General features: G+C 52.5%; 2 protein-coding genes across 12 annotated transcripts in view; one reads left to right on the top strand and one right to left on the bottom strand.

Annotated features, from left to right (window-relative positions):
• Positions 1–11446, bottom strand: part of LOC138736333 (NFU1 iron-sulfur cluster scaffold homolog, mitochondrial-like) — a 39100-nt gene extending 27654 nt beyond the window's left edge. The window contains exons 1-3 of one of the 4 annotated variants that reach the window (XM_069885673.1): positions 11340–11409; positions 4808–4939; positions 3795–3904 (exon numbers count right to left, since the gene is read on the bottom strand). In XM_069885673.1, the coding sequence (XP_069741774.1) occupies positions 3795–3904; positions 4808–4812 (115 nt within the window). In that variant the 5' untranslated portion in view covers positions 4813–4939; positions 11340–11409. Of the gene's footprint in view, positions 1–3794; positions 3905–4807; positions 4940–11241; positions 11263–11322 lie in introns of those variants that run through there. The other 3 variants (XM_069885675.1, XM_069885672.1, XM_069885674.1) reach the window with 3 other exon arrangements.
• A 157-nt stretch (positions 11447–11603) lies between these two features.
• The window catches only part of LOC138736332 (progestin and adipoQ receptor family member 3-like), a 40794-nt gene continuing 36455 nt past the window's right edge, over positions 11604–15942 (top strand). For 6 of the 8 annotated variants that reach the window (XR_011340234.1, XM_069885668.1, XM_069885670.1 and 3 more), the window contains exon 1: positions 11604–11682. Coding sequence is in view for 5 of the 8 variants with exons in the window: in XM_069885668.1 (XP_069741769.1) it covers positions 11634–11682 (49 nt within the window). In the remaining 3 variants the exon portion in view is untranslated. Of the gene's footprint in view, positions 11683–11722; positions 12119–12701; positions 12770–15942 lie in introns of those variants that run through there. The other 2 variants (XM_069885666.1, XM_069885667.1) reach the window with 2 other exon arrangements.

Raw genomic sequence — 15942 nt, forward strand, 5'->3', positions numbered from 1 at the left:
CATGGGGCGGGAATGTATTGGGAGAGGGAGACATGGAATTGAGGATATTCAGGGTCTGGGAGGAGTTAATATTGATAGAGGGCAGGGGTATGAGGAAAGAAATTGGAACCTGTGGAATTCGTTAAAAACTGTTCATTTAAAGTGTCAAAAGTAGGACCTTCAAGGGTTACTACCAATGCCCTGTGCCAGTGAGTGTAGGAATAGGAGGATGGAGGATGAAGTTGCAAACTTCAGCTACATTGTGAAGAATTTACAGGCAAATGCCTGGAACTCCCCACACAGTGACCAACATTTACTCTTATACAGAGAACATCCACGAGTCCCGAACATGAAGGCAGTAGAGCATGTCGCTGGTCTCCACTGTGAGGCAGTTGGTGTAGGAAAGAGGGTTTCAGATTTGTAAATAATTTGTAGCTCTTCTGGGGCAGAGGTAACTTGTACAAAGGATATGGGTTGGATTTAAATTGGAAGGGAGGGGGCAGGCAGTATTATGACAGGAAGATTTGGTAGATTCACCCAGGAGCCTTTCAACTGGACAGGCATGTTTATGAGATCCAAAATGGAGGGAGAGGGATGAAAAGGTTAAGGATAGCATGGAAGGCAAAGAAAGCAGAACAAACATCTAAATAAGGGAGGTAAACTTTGTTGTGCCTATTTTAATGTAAGAAGCCTGACAAGCTCAGGCATTGGATAGGTACAGAACAATGGAATATTGTAGTCATAATGGAGATATGGTTGAAGGAGGGCCAGGACTGGCAGCTCAATGTTCCAGGGTACCTCAGATGGGATAGGAACAGAGGGAAGAGTTGGGGAGGTGGGGGGGGGGGGGGGGTTGGGGTTTGTAAAAGAGGTGCTTCCAATATTTCCCAAAGTGCCCCAGTTGTCTTTCATAAGAATACTGCTGGAGAACTATTGTGTGAGGCAGTGTAGGTAAAAATCAGTTACCTTGATGTGTGAATACTGTAGACCACTAAACAGTCACTGGGAGCTAAATAATCTAATGTAGAGTCATTGCTGAGGGCTGCAAAAATAGCAAAGCTGTTAAGGTGGTGACTTCCCCAACAATGACTGGGAATGCCAGTGGTAAGGGATTGGATGGAGTGAATGTTGTTATGTGTGTTCAGGAAAACAGTCTACAGCAATATATGGATAATGCTACTCAGGAAGGGGCAATATTGGACCTTGTACTGGGGAATGAAGCTGGTCAGGTAACTGAGATATCAGTGGGGGAACACTTTGGGACCAGTGAAAATTCGATTTGTCTTAAGATGGTTATGGAGAATGATAATACTGGCTCTTGTTACAATCCTAAATCAGGGTAATTTTGACATGATTAGGCAGGAGTTAGCAATAGTTGACTGAATGCAAACATTAGAGGGTAAAAATATGACTGCCAAATGGGAAGTGTTTATGGGTGTGATAAGGAATATCTAGGATGAATCGGGAGGGTAAAGGGCATGAATGCAAGGTAAAGAAATCTTGGTCAACAAGAGACACAGAGGTGAAGTTCAGAAAGAAGATGGAGGCATACATCAGATACTGAAAAATTGTGTAAAGGATCAAGAATTGGGACACGTCCAAATATATTCACAGCCTTAAAGAACCTGAAACGGCTTAACAAACCTTACTCTGTGTATAATGGTTTTATGTGTACAATAGCTGCAGATGAACTGATGGCACTGTGCTGATTACTACCCACTGAGCTGAGCCTGCAGCAAGATGTAGCTGTGAATCTCTAGTCAAGAGTCTGGAGGAGACATGGAGGTGTGCACGGTAATATATGTACAAGCAGAAGCCTCGGACCTGGTTCGGGGCTCACTTGGTTCAGGATACCCAAGCTTCATCAACTGAGCAAAGCAAGCTTGTGAAAAAAGGGTGTATGGTTTGAAGTACATTGGGTCTGAAGTTATTCCCTAGTTCTGAACTGAATAAAAGATGGAGCTCCACAATGCAGCCAGAGGAAAGATTCAAGGGATTCCCTTGAGTATAAGAAATGTATGACCATGGTAAAGAGGGAAATAAGGGGCTACAAGAGGTTTTGTGGTGGCTTTGATATACTATGCAAGGGAGAATTCAATGAGATTTTATAAATATATTAAAAACAAAAGAGTCACGAAAGAAAGAATAGGTCCTCTTAAGGGTCAGGAGTGACTTCTCTCTGTAGAGCCAGAAGAGCTGGGGAAGATCTTAAATTAATATTTATGAATGCACTTACTGTGCAACAGGATAAGCAGGAGTGAGAGGTGAGGGAAGTAACTAAAGATAAACTTGGACATATCTCAGATTCAGATTTCAAATTCAGATTTATTGTCAAGTACTTAAACGACATCACATTCAACCCTGAGATTCTTTTTTCCTGCGGATGAGGCAGAATTACCACTTATTGGTAGTTAAAAAAAAACATGTAAACAAATAAAGAAACATCAGTAATGAACCGACTTTAGCAAGTCTTAGTGCTTGAAGATGGTTAAGTCTCCAGCTTCAGACCAGGTGCGTCCCAGAATACTGTAAGAAGGCAGGAAGGATATTTGTTTCACATTTACTACACAAAACTGTAACTACCATCTATCTTCCCATTCAGCATTCATGTAGTCCGTATCCTTTTTTACAATATACCATATCTTCAAAATAAAGGAACAAAGACAATACACATCACTGATTATCCAGGGTATGACTGGAAGGGATGCAATATAATTTACTTGCATTGTACATCAGTCTTAAAATTCCCCATATCTGATCTCCAGAGATATCTTGCACCCATGTGGTTCGCAATTACTTTCTTTGAAGGTTATCCTCAAATACAATAAAATCCCTAGTATCCAGCACCCCTGGGGATTCGTAGATGCCAGAGAAGTGAATTTTCCGGTTGCTTGAGAATGTGTGCTGCATGAATATAAAACTTTTTTTACATTGAAAAAGAAATCAAGACATACAGCACAGTAACAGGCCCTTTTGGCCCAGAGCCCATGCCACCCAATCACACCCAATTGACCTACAAGCCCCAGTACATTTGGAAGGGTGGGAGGAAACCGGAGCCCCTGGGGAAAACCCACACAGACATGGGGAGAACATACAAACTCCTTACAGACAGCATGGGATTTGAACCCCGGTCCCGATCTCTGACGCTGCAAAGGCGCTGTGCTAACCACTATACCAACCATGCCGCCTGTTTACCTTTACCTATTTATTTTCTACGATTTTTTTTGCGGTTGCCTGAATAGGGGTTTTATTGTAGATGGAAGAGTAATTCACAGTCCCACTTCTAGATGAAATGTATTCTTCCTTCCATTTACAGTTTTACAGAATGTTTATGCTGATGGACTTCCTAAATTTGAATTTTTATTGCATTTTTGACATTTGCAGATTATTATCAAACAGTGCTTTCTATTTCAACCCATCTGATTTAACATAGGGAGCAAATTTCTTCCCTGAAAAGAGATGAATATGCTTTGAATTTATGGAAATAATAAGTACAAGAATCTGCCTGAAATTAAAAGTGAAGCATTGATTTAAGAAGGGGAGATTTAAGAAGTTCAGAGATGCCAAAAACATGTCTGCATTTGGTTTGTGCATTCCTCAGCAGTTCTTAGAAAAAAAAAGAACAGAGGCTACATTTTGTTGCCTTGCAGCTCTGATATGGAGTACAAATTTACCAGTATATCAATATTACTTTGCAAATTTTACAGATTAAGTCACAGTTCAACAGAAATTCACAGCATTGTATCAAGAATAGACCATGACTGACTTCCTCATGTGTGACAAAAAGTAATTCAAAGAGAGTACAACCAACATACCAGTGGCAAAGTTAGCTCCAGGTGGAATCAGAAGCATTGGTCTCGCTATGGATCTTGAAGTTGAATTCAAGGCATAATGAACATATCTCAGATTACTTCTGAAGATTAAGCTAAATTTTAAAACAAAGAAAATGAAATTGTTTATGACAGTTTACTTTCACATTAGAATTATAATGTCAAAATACTTTCTCTCCAAACTGCTTTTTATAGACGATTACATGAGAACTCAAGCATAAAAATACATTGTGATGATAACAGAGAAGACCAGGGAGGAGGTAAAGGTAAGAATGTTAAGAGTCTGGCCAATTTTAAGAGTTGTGCTTTCATCAGAGACTGGACACAGACTGGGAAATCACCTTTACTCTGTTTGCATTATTGAAAGGGATCTACCAGTGTCCAACCATTTCAATTCTGCACCCCACTCCTGTGCTGATGTTTGTCCACGTCAAACCAAAACCATCCATAAATTGGAAGAGCAACACCTAATTTTTCATCTGGGCACTCCCCAACCATATGGCATTAACATTGACTTCTTCAGTTTCTGCTACCCTACTCCCCCGTTCTCCCTCTCTTCCCCATCCCTCGGTCTTTTTTCCTCCAGTGCTCCACATCCTTCTCTCTTCAGAGCCATCCCCCCCTCCCATTGTTTGCTGGTCAAGCCTGAAATGCTGGTTATGTATCTTTATTTTTGCTATATAAAGTACCTGCAAAGTTTCTCCAGCCTTGTGTTTTTACTTCAATCCTGGTGTCTGCAGACTTTCGTGTTTTACTAACGTTATGAGACTTTGGCTTTTTTAATTTGGTTTTCTCTTCTGATCAAATAACATTTATTAGGTTATTAGGTATTGGATGGGCTAGAAAAAGAAACAGCCTAATAATTTTAACCCTGCAAGGCTAAAATTTAAAGACCTGCAGCGAGTCTGTGCATGACTTTCTATAAACAAAGGTTCAAAAGGTACAGTACATTTTACTGCATTAAACTGTCATGCACTTCAGCAACACTCCCATCTCACCTCATCTGATGAGCTGGGTTTCATTGAGAAGGCCATCACTTGCCATGCATCTCTAATTATTCTGAACTGAGTGGCCTGGTGGACTTGAACAGGGGGCGCAAAATCATAAAAGAACAGGCAAGGTTTCCTTTCCTACAGACATTAGTGAACAAGATTTTATTTTTACAATTTGACACCAATTAAGAAAGAATAAATAGTTAATAGAATGTGATTTTCAAATCAAAGATGACTTTATCCAAATATATAAATTGAAATGACTTCATGTGTCACTTAATGCCAGCATGGATAAAATTTTGGTATTTATGCATTAAAATGCAGCAAACTTTGGACACTCAAAAGTATCTCAAATAAGAAGGCATATACCAATATAAAAATCTCACAGAAATAACCAGTACGGCAAGTTTTTGTTTAAGCTTAACTTGCCTACCACGCTGCAGCTTCTACACAGATATTTTGCCAATTTCTCATATAGAAGCATGTGCACAATTGAACAGAATAAGCAAACCAAATAAAGTCAATGAATAGAATTACTGTTATTAATGGGGTCAACACATTATAATACTGGCATTACACAACAAAGAGTCAATAATTAGGAGTTGTTCACAAGCAGCAAACATATTGGGAATGCTCAATAGGTACAAAAGAATCTGTGCAAATGTTTCAGGTCTGCAAAACTTCTGAAAATAGGTCTGCATCATGGCGAGAAAAGATGTACGGTCTAAGGTTCAGATTACAGAAGATGGTGGAAAAAAAAAATCAGGTGCGCCTTTATTTAAAACAAAAACAATAGACAGCACAAAACAAATTGCCTTAGGAACTGGGAGAGTCAAGCAGCATCTGTGAAGGTAAAGTGATCGTCAAGGTTCTGGTTGAGACCCTGCATTGATATGCCAGAGTTCCTCCAGCAAACAGACATTATGGGTTGGGGGGGGGGGGGTGGGGAAGGGAAGCCACAGGGGGTGGTGGTGGGAACTCAGTGGATCGGGCAGAATCCATGGATAGGAACGCTGTCAACGTTTCAGGTCAAGATTTGGTAGTTTGGTTTGTGGAGTGAAACACAAAAGACTACAGACACTGTGATTAAGTAAAAATACACAGAAATGCAGGAGGAACTCATACACACATATATATTTTATATATATTACAAACATACGTGCACCCACAGTTGGCTTGAGCCCATGATACCAGCATCTGTGGTATCCTGTGACTAGATCAATAGATCACTCTTTCATATGAGCAACATTCTCAAAACAATGAGTGGCTAATAAAGTAAAACAAGAAAGTCTACAGAACTGTGATTGTAGTTAAATACACAAAAGTGCTGGAGATACTCAGTAGGTCCCCCAGCATTCAAAGATAACAGATGTAAAATGCACGAGTCTGCAGTCACTGAGATTGAAGTGAAAAACACAATGCAGGAGAAACTCAGCAGGCCCGGGGAGGGGGGGGCCCGGGGAGGGGGGGGCCCGGGGAGGGGGGGGCCCGGGGAGGGGGGGGCCCGGGGAGGGGGGGGCCCGGGGAGGGGGGGGGGCCCGGGGAGGGGGGGGCCCGGGGAGGGGGGGGCCCGGGGAGGGGGGGGCCCGGGGAGGGGGGGGGGGCCCGGGGAGGGGGGGGGCCCGGGGAGGGGGGGGCCCGGGGGAGGGGGGGGGCCCGGGGAGGGGGGGGGCCCGGGGAGGGGGGGGCCCGGGGAGGGGGGGGGGCCCGGGGAGGGGGGGGGCCCGGGGAGGGGGGGGCCCGGGGGAGGGGGGGGGCCCGGGGAGGGGGGGGCCCGGGGGAGGGGGGGGCCCGGGGAGGGGGGGGGCCCGGGGAGGGGGGGGCCCGGGGAGGGGGGGGGCCCGGGGAGGGGGGGGCCCGGGGAGGGGGGGGCCCGGGGAGGGGGGGGGCCCGGGGAGGGGGGGGCCCGGGGAGGGGGGGGCCCGGGGAGGGGGGGGCCCGGGGAGGGGGGGGGGCCCGGGGAGGGGGGGGGCCCGGGGAGGGGGGGGGGCCCGGGGAGGGGGGGGGCCCGGGGAGGGGGGGGCCCGGGGAGGGGGGGGCCCGGGAGGGGGGGGCCCGGGGAGGGGGGGGGCCCGGGGAGGGGGGGGCCCGGGGAGGGGGGGCCCGGGGGAGGGGGGGGCCCGGGGAGGGGGGGGGCCCGGGGAGGGGGGGGGCCCGGGGAGGGGGGGGCCCGGGGAGGGGGGGGCCCGGGGAGGGGGGGCCCGGGGAGGGGGGGCCCGGGGAGGGGGGGGCCCGGGGAGGGGGGGGCCCGGGGAGGGGGGGGGCCCGGGGAGGGGGGGGCCCGGGGAGGGGGGGGCCCGGGGAGGGGGGGGCCCGGGGAGGGGGGGGGCCCCGGGGAGGGGGGGGGCCCGGGGAGGGGGGGGCCCGGGGAGGGGGGGGGCCCGGGGGAGGGGGGGGCCCGGGGAGGGGGGGGCCCGGGGAGGGGGGGGGCCCGGGGAGGGGGGAGGGCCCGGGGAGGGGGGGGCCCGGGGAGGGGGGGGGCCCGGGGAGGGGGGGGGCCCGGGGAGGGGGGGGCCCGGGGAGGGGGGGGGCCCGGGGAGGGGGGGGCCCGGGAGGGGGGGGCCCGGGGAGGGGGGGGCCCGGGGAGGGGGGGGCCCGGGGAGGGGGGGGCCCCGGGGAGGGGGGGGGGCCCGGGGAGGGGGGGGGGGGGGCCCGGGGAGGGGGGGGGCCCGGGGAGGGGGGGGGCCCGGGGAGGGGGGGGGCCGGGGAGGGGGGGGGCCCGGGGGAGGGGGGGGGCCGGGGAGGGGGGGCCCGGGAGGAGGGGGGGCCCGGGGAGGGGGGGCCCGGGGAGGGGGGGCCCGGGGAGGGGGGGGCCCGGGGAGGGGGGGGCCCGGGGAGGGGGGGGCCCGGGGAGGGGGGGGGCCCGGGGAGGGGGGGGCCCGGGGAGGGGGGGGCCCGGGGAGGGGGGGGCCCGGGGAGGGGGGGCCCGGGGAGGGGGGGGCCCGGGGAGGGGGGGGCCCGGGGAGGGGGGGGCCCCGGGGAGGGGGGGGGGCCCGGGGAGGGGGGGGCCCGGGGAGGGGGGGGCCGGGGAGGGGGGGGCCCGGGGAGGGGGGGGCCCGGGGAGGGCCCGGAGAGGGGGGGCCCGGAGAGGGGGGGCCCCGGAGAGGGGGGGGCCCGGAGAGGGGGGGCCCGGAGAGGGGGGGCCCGGAGAGGGGGGGGCCGGAGAGGGGCCCGGAGAGGGGGGGCCCCGGAGAGGGGGGGGGCCCGGAGAGGGGGGGGGGCCCGGAGAGGGGGGGGCCCGGAGAGGGGGGGGCCCGGAGAGGGGGGGGCCCGGAGAGGGGGGGGGCTCGGAGAGGGGGGGGCCCGGAGAGGGGGGGGCCCGGAGAGGGGGGGGCCCGGAGAGGGGGGGGCCCGGAGAGGGGGGGGCCCGGAGAGGGGTGGGCCCGGAGAGGGGGGGGGCCCGGAGAGGGGGGGGGCCCGGAGAGGGGGGGGGCCCGGAGAGGGGGGGGGCCCGGGAGAGGGGGGTGGCCCGGAGAGGGGGGGGGCCCGGAGAGGGGGGGGCCCGGAGAGGGGGGGGCCCGGAGAGGGGGGGGGGCCCGGAGAGGGGGGGGGGCCCGGAGAGGGGGGGCCCGGAGAGGTGGGGGCCCGGAGAGGGGGGGGCCCGGAGAGGGGGGGGGCCCGGAGAGGGGGGGGGCCAGGAGAGGGGGGGGCCAGGAGAGGGGGGGGGCCAGGAGAGGGGGGGGGGGCCAGGAGAGGGGGGGGCCAGGAGAGGGGGGGGCCAGGAGAGGGGGGGGCCCGGAGAGGGGGGGGTTGGGGGGGGGTTGGGAAGGAGCAAAGTCCCTCAGGCAGGAGGTGGATAAAGGAGCAGAGGGAGGGGAAATGGCTCTGTGAATGGAGGGAGCAGGGGTTGGAGAACTGGAAGAAAGGTGACAGAGGGATGGGGAAAAGAGAGAGACTGGGGAGTAGGCAAGCAGAAAATAGAGTCTATGTAAATGTCATCTGGATGAAGAGTGCCCAGATGGAATGTTTGCTGTTGATTCTTCAATTTATGGGTGGCCTTGGACAGATAATGTCAGCATGGGAGTAAATCAAAATGGTTAAGGACTAGGAGATCTCCCAAAGGCAACTACCAACATTTTGTACATACCATGATGAAGGGCTAAGTATCTTTATCTTTGCTATATAAAGAACAGTTTGACTTCCTGAGTTTTTTGTCCTGAGCCCTTCATCAAGGTTCCAGCACTTTTATGTATTTAGTAGATAAAAGGCTTTAATAACAAAACCCACAACTGAAAATTCATCCAGAATAGCTTGCTTTTGGGATCAATAAAAAGACAATGCTGGAGAAACTTAGCAGGTCAAAATATACACACATTTTGAGTCCTTCAGCAAAGTATGGAAAAATGAAAGCAGGCAAAAAGATAAGGGAGGTAGGGTGGTAGGAGCACAGTCCCCAAGACAGAAGGTAATAGACAGAGGAAGGAGATATGGCACAGCAGCATGCGGGGCATTAGGGATGGCTAGGGGAATAGAGAGGAAAAGAATACAGAGGGAAAGGGAGTGGGAAGGAGAGCAGATTAGCAGAAACTGAAGATGTCAACGTTAAGACCATTAGGCTGGAGAGTGCCCAGACTTGGTTTGACAATACATGAAGCCATGGACAGACATGTGAGCATGGTAGTGGGGAGAAGGACTAAAGTGATTGGCCACTGGGGAGATCCCTGTCACTGGTGCGGACAGTCTCCCCAATGGAGCACAGGCTGGAGATTGCTTCGTTGAGCACCTTCACTCTCATTGGCCAATCACTCCAGTTCTTCTCCACACTACCATGTACCCGGAGAGGGGGGTCGGGAGGGGGAAAAACACATGGCCCGGAGAGGGGGGGGGGGCCGGAGAGGGGGGGGGGCCGGAGAGGGGGGGGCCGGAGAGGGGGGGGGCCGGAGAGGGGGGGGGCCGGAGAGGGGGGGGGGCCGGAGAGGGGGGGGGCCGGAGAGGGGGGGGGCCGGAGAGGGGGGGGGCCGGAGAGGGGGGGGCCGGAGAGGGGGGGGCCGGAGAGGGGGGGGGCCCGGAGAGGGGGGGGGCCCGGAGAGGGGGGGGCCCGGAGAGGGGGGGGCCCGGAGAGGGGGGGGGCCCGGAGAGGGGGGGGGCCCGGAGAGGGGGGGGGGCCCGGAGGAGGGGGGGGGGGGAGAACACACACCCCCGGAGAGGGGGGGGAGAACACACACCCCGGAGAGGGGGGGGGGAGAACACACACCCCGGAGAGGGGGGGGGAGAACACACACCCCGGAGAGTGGGGGGGAGAACACACACCCCGGAGAGTGGGGGGGGGGAAAGAACACACACCCCGGAGAGTGGGGGGGGGGAAAGACACACACCCCGGAGGGGGGGGGAAAGAGAACACACACCCCGGAGAGGGGGGGAAAGAGAACACACACCCCGGGAGAGGGGGGGAGGGAAAGAGAACACACACCCCGGAGAGGGGGGGGGGGGAGGGAAAGAGAACACACACCCCGGAGAGGGGGGGGGGGAGGGAAAGAGAACACACACCCCGGAGAGGGGGGGGGGGAGAACACACACCCCGGATAGGGGAGGGGGAGAACACACACCCCGGAGAGGGGGGGGGGGAGAACACACACCCCGGAGAGGGGGGGGGGGAGAACACACACTCCGGAGAGGGGGGGAGGAGAACACACACCCCGGAGAGGGGGGGGGGGAGAACACACACCCCGGAGGGGGGGGGGAAGAGAACACACACCCCGGAGAGTGGGGGTGGGGGAAAAGAACACACACCCCGGAAAGGGGGGGGGGGGGGAGAAAGAGAACACACACCCCGGAGAGGGGGGGGGGAGGGAAAGAGAACACACACCCCAGGAGAGGGGGGGGAGAACACACACCCCGGAGAGGGGGGGGAGAACACACACCCCGGAGAGTGGGGGGGAGAACACACACCCCGGAGAGTGGGGGGGGGGAAAGAACAACACACCCCGGAGAGTGTGGGGGGGAAAGAACACACACCCCGGAGGGGGTGGGGGAAAGAGAACACACACCCCGGAGAGGGGGGGGAGGGAAGAGAACACACACCCCGGAGAGGGGGGGGGGAGGGAAAGAGAACACACACCCCGGCGAGGGGGGGGGGAGGGAAAGAGAACACACACCCCGGATAGGGGAGGGGGAGAACACACACCCCGGAGAGGGGGGGGGGGAGAACACACACCCCGGAGGGGGGGGGGGAGAACACACACCCCGGAGAGGGGGGGGGGGGAAGTAAAACAAACACACCCCGGAGGGGGGGGGGGGGAAAGAGAACACACACCCCGGAGGGGGGGGGGGGGAAAGAGAACACACACCCCGGAGAGGGGGGGGGGAAGAACACACACCCCGGTGAGTTGAGGGGCGACACTCCCGCAGAGTTGAGGGGGGACGGGGGGGGGGGGACACAGAGAAAGGAGAGGGAGGGAGGGGACATAAAAAGTCAGTGCCGAGGCTCCGATCCCATTCACCGAGAGGCGCATCGTTCTGGCGAGCCGTCGCGGATCGGAGACCAGCTGAGGAAACAGAATCAAAACGAACACGGCCAATACCGGGGGCGGCTCCGCACCTGCTCGCCAGCCGCCATCGCCAAGCAACAGACGCAGCGTCCCTCCGCCCAACGCCGCCATCATCCGGCTGAAGCAAAAGTCCCTGCTCATGCAGGTGCCCGATTCCCCGCCTGTGCAAAATACTGAAACCCGTAAAAATAAACTTGCTGCTCAATGCATTTTTCAGCGTTTAAAATGTCTAATTAAAACCTTGAGGGGGAGGGCTTTTAAAATTGAAGAATATTGCACAGGCAGACCGGAGCCTACTTGGAAAATTGTGAGGCCCCCAGGCATGATTGATTCCTGCCCCGCAGATGAGTGCGGGACTGGCGTTGCAGAATGACACGCTGCAAAATTACATGGGTAAATAGGAGTCATCTTGCGCCTTGTCATTGCTTGTTGACAGATATTTTCTTTTTTTTTAAAAAAGGAAAGTGGGTGGCGGTGAGATCGCCCCAAACTGGGGAAAGCTCAGTGGATGAGCGGGTGTGCTCCGGCAGCCGGCATCGGCCGCGCACGCGCAAAAGGGACCGGCCACTGGGGTGCGCGTGCGCCGGCCGGCTCCTGCGACGCCCACTGCGCCCGCGTGGACAGGCAGTTGCCGGCGCAAAGCACATGAGCCTAGGCAGTTTGGACATTCATTCACTGCATGTGCGATTTTGATGCCTTTGAAAAGTCACTATGCAAAATGTGGGAATTGGATGCTGTTACTTTTTTTAAGTAGTATTTAAAAAAAAAACACAGTGATCTGACTTGGACGTTTTTTTAACCTGGAATTCGTGCATTTTGCATTAATTTAGTAAGTAGTAACTTAAGCTTCTTACAACTTTATATTTTATAGAAAAAATTATCCTATTATTAGCACAGAAAATGCAACCTTCAATCTTCAGCACTTTAGGGTAGGTGGGGTGAATGTGAAATTTAAAGTGCTAAAATTATGCTTAATGGGCAATCAAATTTTCTACTAGCAGGTGGGGCAACTTGTCTCAATGACTGTGGGGTTCAATGCTAACCTCTGGTAGGCTGTCCTCTCTCCCTCTGGCCGCCTGTATTTCCTCAAGCTGTGCGGCTTCTTTTGCTTATTTGGCTACATTTCCGTGACCCCCTGAGGGGAAGAACCCGTAGGAGTGATGGAAATGGGGTTGGTGTAAAATGATGTTTGATGGCCAGTATGGAGTTGATAGGCCGAGTGGCCTGTTGCAGCACTGTCCAACTGAAATTGAATTTGTACAGCCATCTCTTACAAGCGGGGTGGGAAATTTGTGTACAGCATTAAATGATTTATTCGTAACATTGTGTTCTTGCATGTAGAAAGTTGATTTCCAGAAACTGAAATAATATGAACTCTTTCAAGCTATTTTTAGGATTGTTTAAGCCTGTGGATTGCGAAAGCAGCACCCATTTAACAATGAAGCTAAAAATTTCTGAGGCGAGGACACAGGAAATAGCTGTAGGATTGGTGGCGTAAATATTTTGTCAGCAGTGTTTTTTTGTCTGCCTGTTGGAGAAACCTTTTAGTAAATGCAGCTAATTGATGGTGTTTGCTGATAAATACATTTAAATGTTATTGTTTGCATTTATTGAACTGCTAACCTTTTTTTGTGTATTACCTGTAAGAACATTGGAAGTTTATATGGATTAGCATGACTTGACCCCGTTGCCCTTTACAGATCAGGTTTTAAAAAAAAACAAAGACTGGATTTATTTGGGTTTGAAGGATTGTGTTCTGTTATTATGTATGACTTGAAATGTGATGGGCACATACTGAATATGTGTCAATGGAAGTGCATTTGAATTATTGAGTCCTAATTCTTTGTGAGTTTTTGTGCCTGCAGAGTCAATTGCAGAGCAACAGTTCTTTCGTTGATCTCGGCGGTAGCTAGTTGTAATGACCAATTTACCTTTAAGATTTATGATGTCAAAAATCAGCTCGGATGGCAGGGTATTTTGCAGTTTAGAGCAGCCATTCTCAATACCACCCATATGGACCCCCTGGGGGATGCAGCCTGTTTAAGTCAAAACTTTGGTTTTTTTTTTACTTTCATAATATGAATTTTTTAATGTGTTTTTTTTTAAAGTACAGAAGAAACCAACTAAACTTGGCTGCTTCACAGGGAAGATGATCCATAAGCATCGAGTCCTGAGGGGGTTATTGAGAATGGCTAGTTTTGAGTACTGTATAAAAGAGTATAGTTGATATGGAGATTGAAAGTTTAATGGGGGTAGAGCATTTGACTGCAGATCAAGAGATTGAAAGTTTAAATGTTTTAAATACAAAATGTTTATCAAAGTTTATATCAACTTAAAATATTCTTATAACTGTAACGGTTGCTGAGCACAAATTATGCAAACCATGCAGTAATGCATCATATATTCATAATGTTTGAGGCAGGAAAGTTTGTGAGTCATTTCACGTCGTTCAGGTAAGAGAATCTGTTAAGACATTAGTGGGGTATGGGGAAAATAAAATGTTAGTGTAGAATTAATGTTAAAGTGAGTAGTTGATGTTCAGCACAGTCTGTATCTTTCTATGTCCCTATTGCTCTATTGTCACCCTTTCAAGTTCAAATTTATTATCATCTGAGTGTACATACACAACTCAAAGAGACAGCATTTTCTTAGACCATGGTGCACATACTTGCGCAATCATATTTACATAAAGATATAATATATGTGTGTGTATATATTTATATATATATATATATACATACATTTATATATATATATATTTTAACATATATTATATATATATATTTATATATATATATATATATATTTATATATATATATATTTATATATCTTCTTCTTTGGCTTGGCTTCGCGGACGAAGATTTATGGAGGGGGTAAAAAGTCCACGTCAGCTGCAGGCTCGTTTGTGGCTGACAAGTCCGATGCGGGACAGGCAGACACGATTGCAGCGGTTGCAAGGGAAAATTGGTTGGTTGGGGTTGGGTGTTGGGTTTTTCCTCCTTTGCCTTTTGTCAGTGAGGTGGGCTCTGCGGTCTTCTTCAAAGGAGGTTGCTGCCCGCCAAACTGTGAGGCGCCAAGATGCACGGTTTGAGGCGTTATCAGCCCACTGGCGGTGGTCAATGTGGCAGGCACCAAGAGATTTCTTTAGGCAGTCCTTGTACCTTTTCTTTGGTGCACCTCTGTCATGGTGGCCAGTGGAGAGCTCGCCATATAACACGATCTTGGGAAGGCGATGGTCCTCCATTCTGGAGACGTGACCCATCCAGCTCAGCTGGATCTTCAGCAGCGTGGACTCGATGCTGTCGACCTCTGCCATCTCGAGTACTTCGACGTTAGGGGTGTAAGCGCTCCAATGGATGTTGAGGATGGAGCGGAGACAACGCTGGTGGAAGCGTTCTAGGAGCCGTAGGTGGTGCCGGTAGAGGACCCATGATTCGGAGCCGAACAGGAGTGTGGGTATGACAACGGCTCTGTATACGCTTATCTTTGTGAGGTTTTTCAGTTGGTTGTTTTTCCAGACTCTTTTGTGTAGTCTTCCAAAGGCGCTATTTGCCTTGGCGAGTCTGTTGTCTATCTCATTGTCGATCCTTGCATCTGATGAAATGGTGCAGCCGAGATAGGTAAACTGGTTGACCGTTTTGAGTTTTGTGTGCCCGATGGAGATGTGGGGGGGCTGGTAGTCATGGTGGGGAGCTGGCTGATGGAGGACCTCAGTTTTCTTCAGGCTGACTTCCAGGCCAAACATTTTGGCAGTTTCCGCAAAGCAGGACGTCAAGAGCTGAAGAGCTGGCTCTGAATGGGCAACTAAAGCGGCATCATCTGCAAAGAGTAGTTCACGGACAAGTTTCTCTTGTGTCTTGGTGTGAGCTTGCAGGCGCCTCAGATTGAAGAGACTGCCATCCGTGCGGTACCGGATGTAAACAGCGTCTTCATTGTTGGGGTCTTTCATGGCTTGGTTCAGCATCATGCTGAAGAAGATTGAAAAGAGGGTTGGTGCGAGAACACAGCCTTGCTTCACGCCATTGTTAATGGAGAAGGGTTCAGAGAGCTCATTGCTGTATCTGACCCGACCTTGTTGGTTTTCGTGCAGTTGGATAATCATGTTGAGGAACTTTGGGGGACATCCGATGCGCTCTAGTATTTGCCAAAGCCCTTTCCTGCTCACGGTGTCGAAGGATTTGGTGAGGTCAACAAAGGTGATGTAGAGTCCTTTGTTTTGTTCTCTGCACTTTTCTTGGAGCTGTCTGAGGGCAAAGACCATGTCAGTGGTTCCTCTGTTTGCGCGAAAGCCGCACTGTGATTCTGGGAGAATATTCTCGGCGACACTAGGTATTATTCTATTTAGTAGAATCCTAGCGAAGATTTTGCCTGCAATGGAGAGCAACGTGATTCCCCTGTAGTTTGAGCAGTCTGATTTCTCGCCTTTGAGCTGCTGGCAAAGAAGCGAGCTGCCCACCAGGCTCACCTTACAAAGCCGTCCTGTCCAGAGAAGAAACAAGCCTTCCGTCGCGCATGCAGCCATCTTCAGCGCAAACTCCGGGAGATCCAAAATGAGTGGTGGACTAGCCTCGCCAAACGAACACAGCTCAGCGCGGACATTGGCGACCTCAGGGGTTTCTACGAGGCTCTAAAGGCTGTGTACGGCCCCTCAC

Source organism: Narcine bancroftii, chromosome 6 (assembly GCF_036971445.1).
Source record: "Narcine bancroftii isolate sNarBan1 chromosome 6, sNarBan1.hap1, whole genome shotgun sequence".
NCBI classification, from domain to species: domain Eukaryota; kingdom Metazoa; phylum Chordata; class Chondrichthyes; order Torpediniformes; family Narcinidae; genus Narcine; species Narcine bancroftii.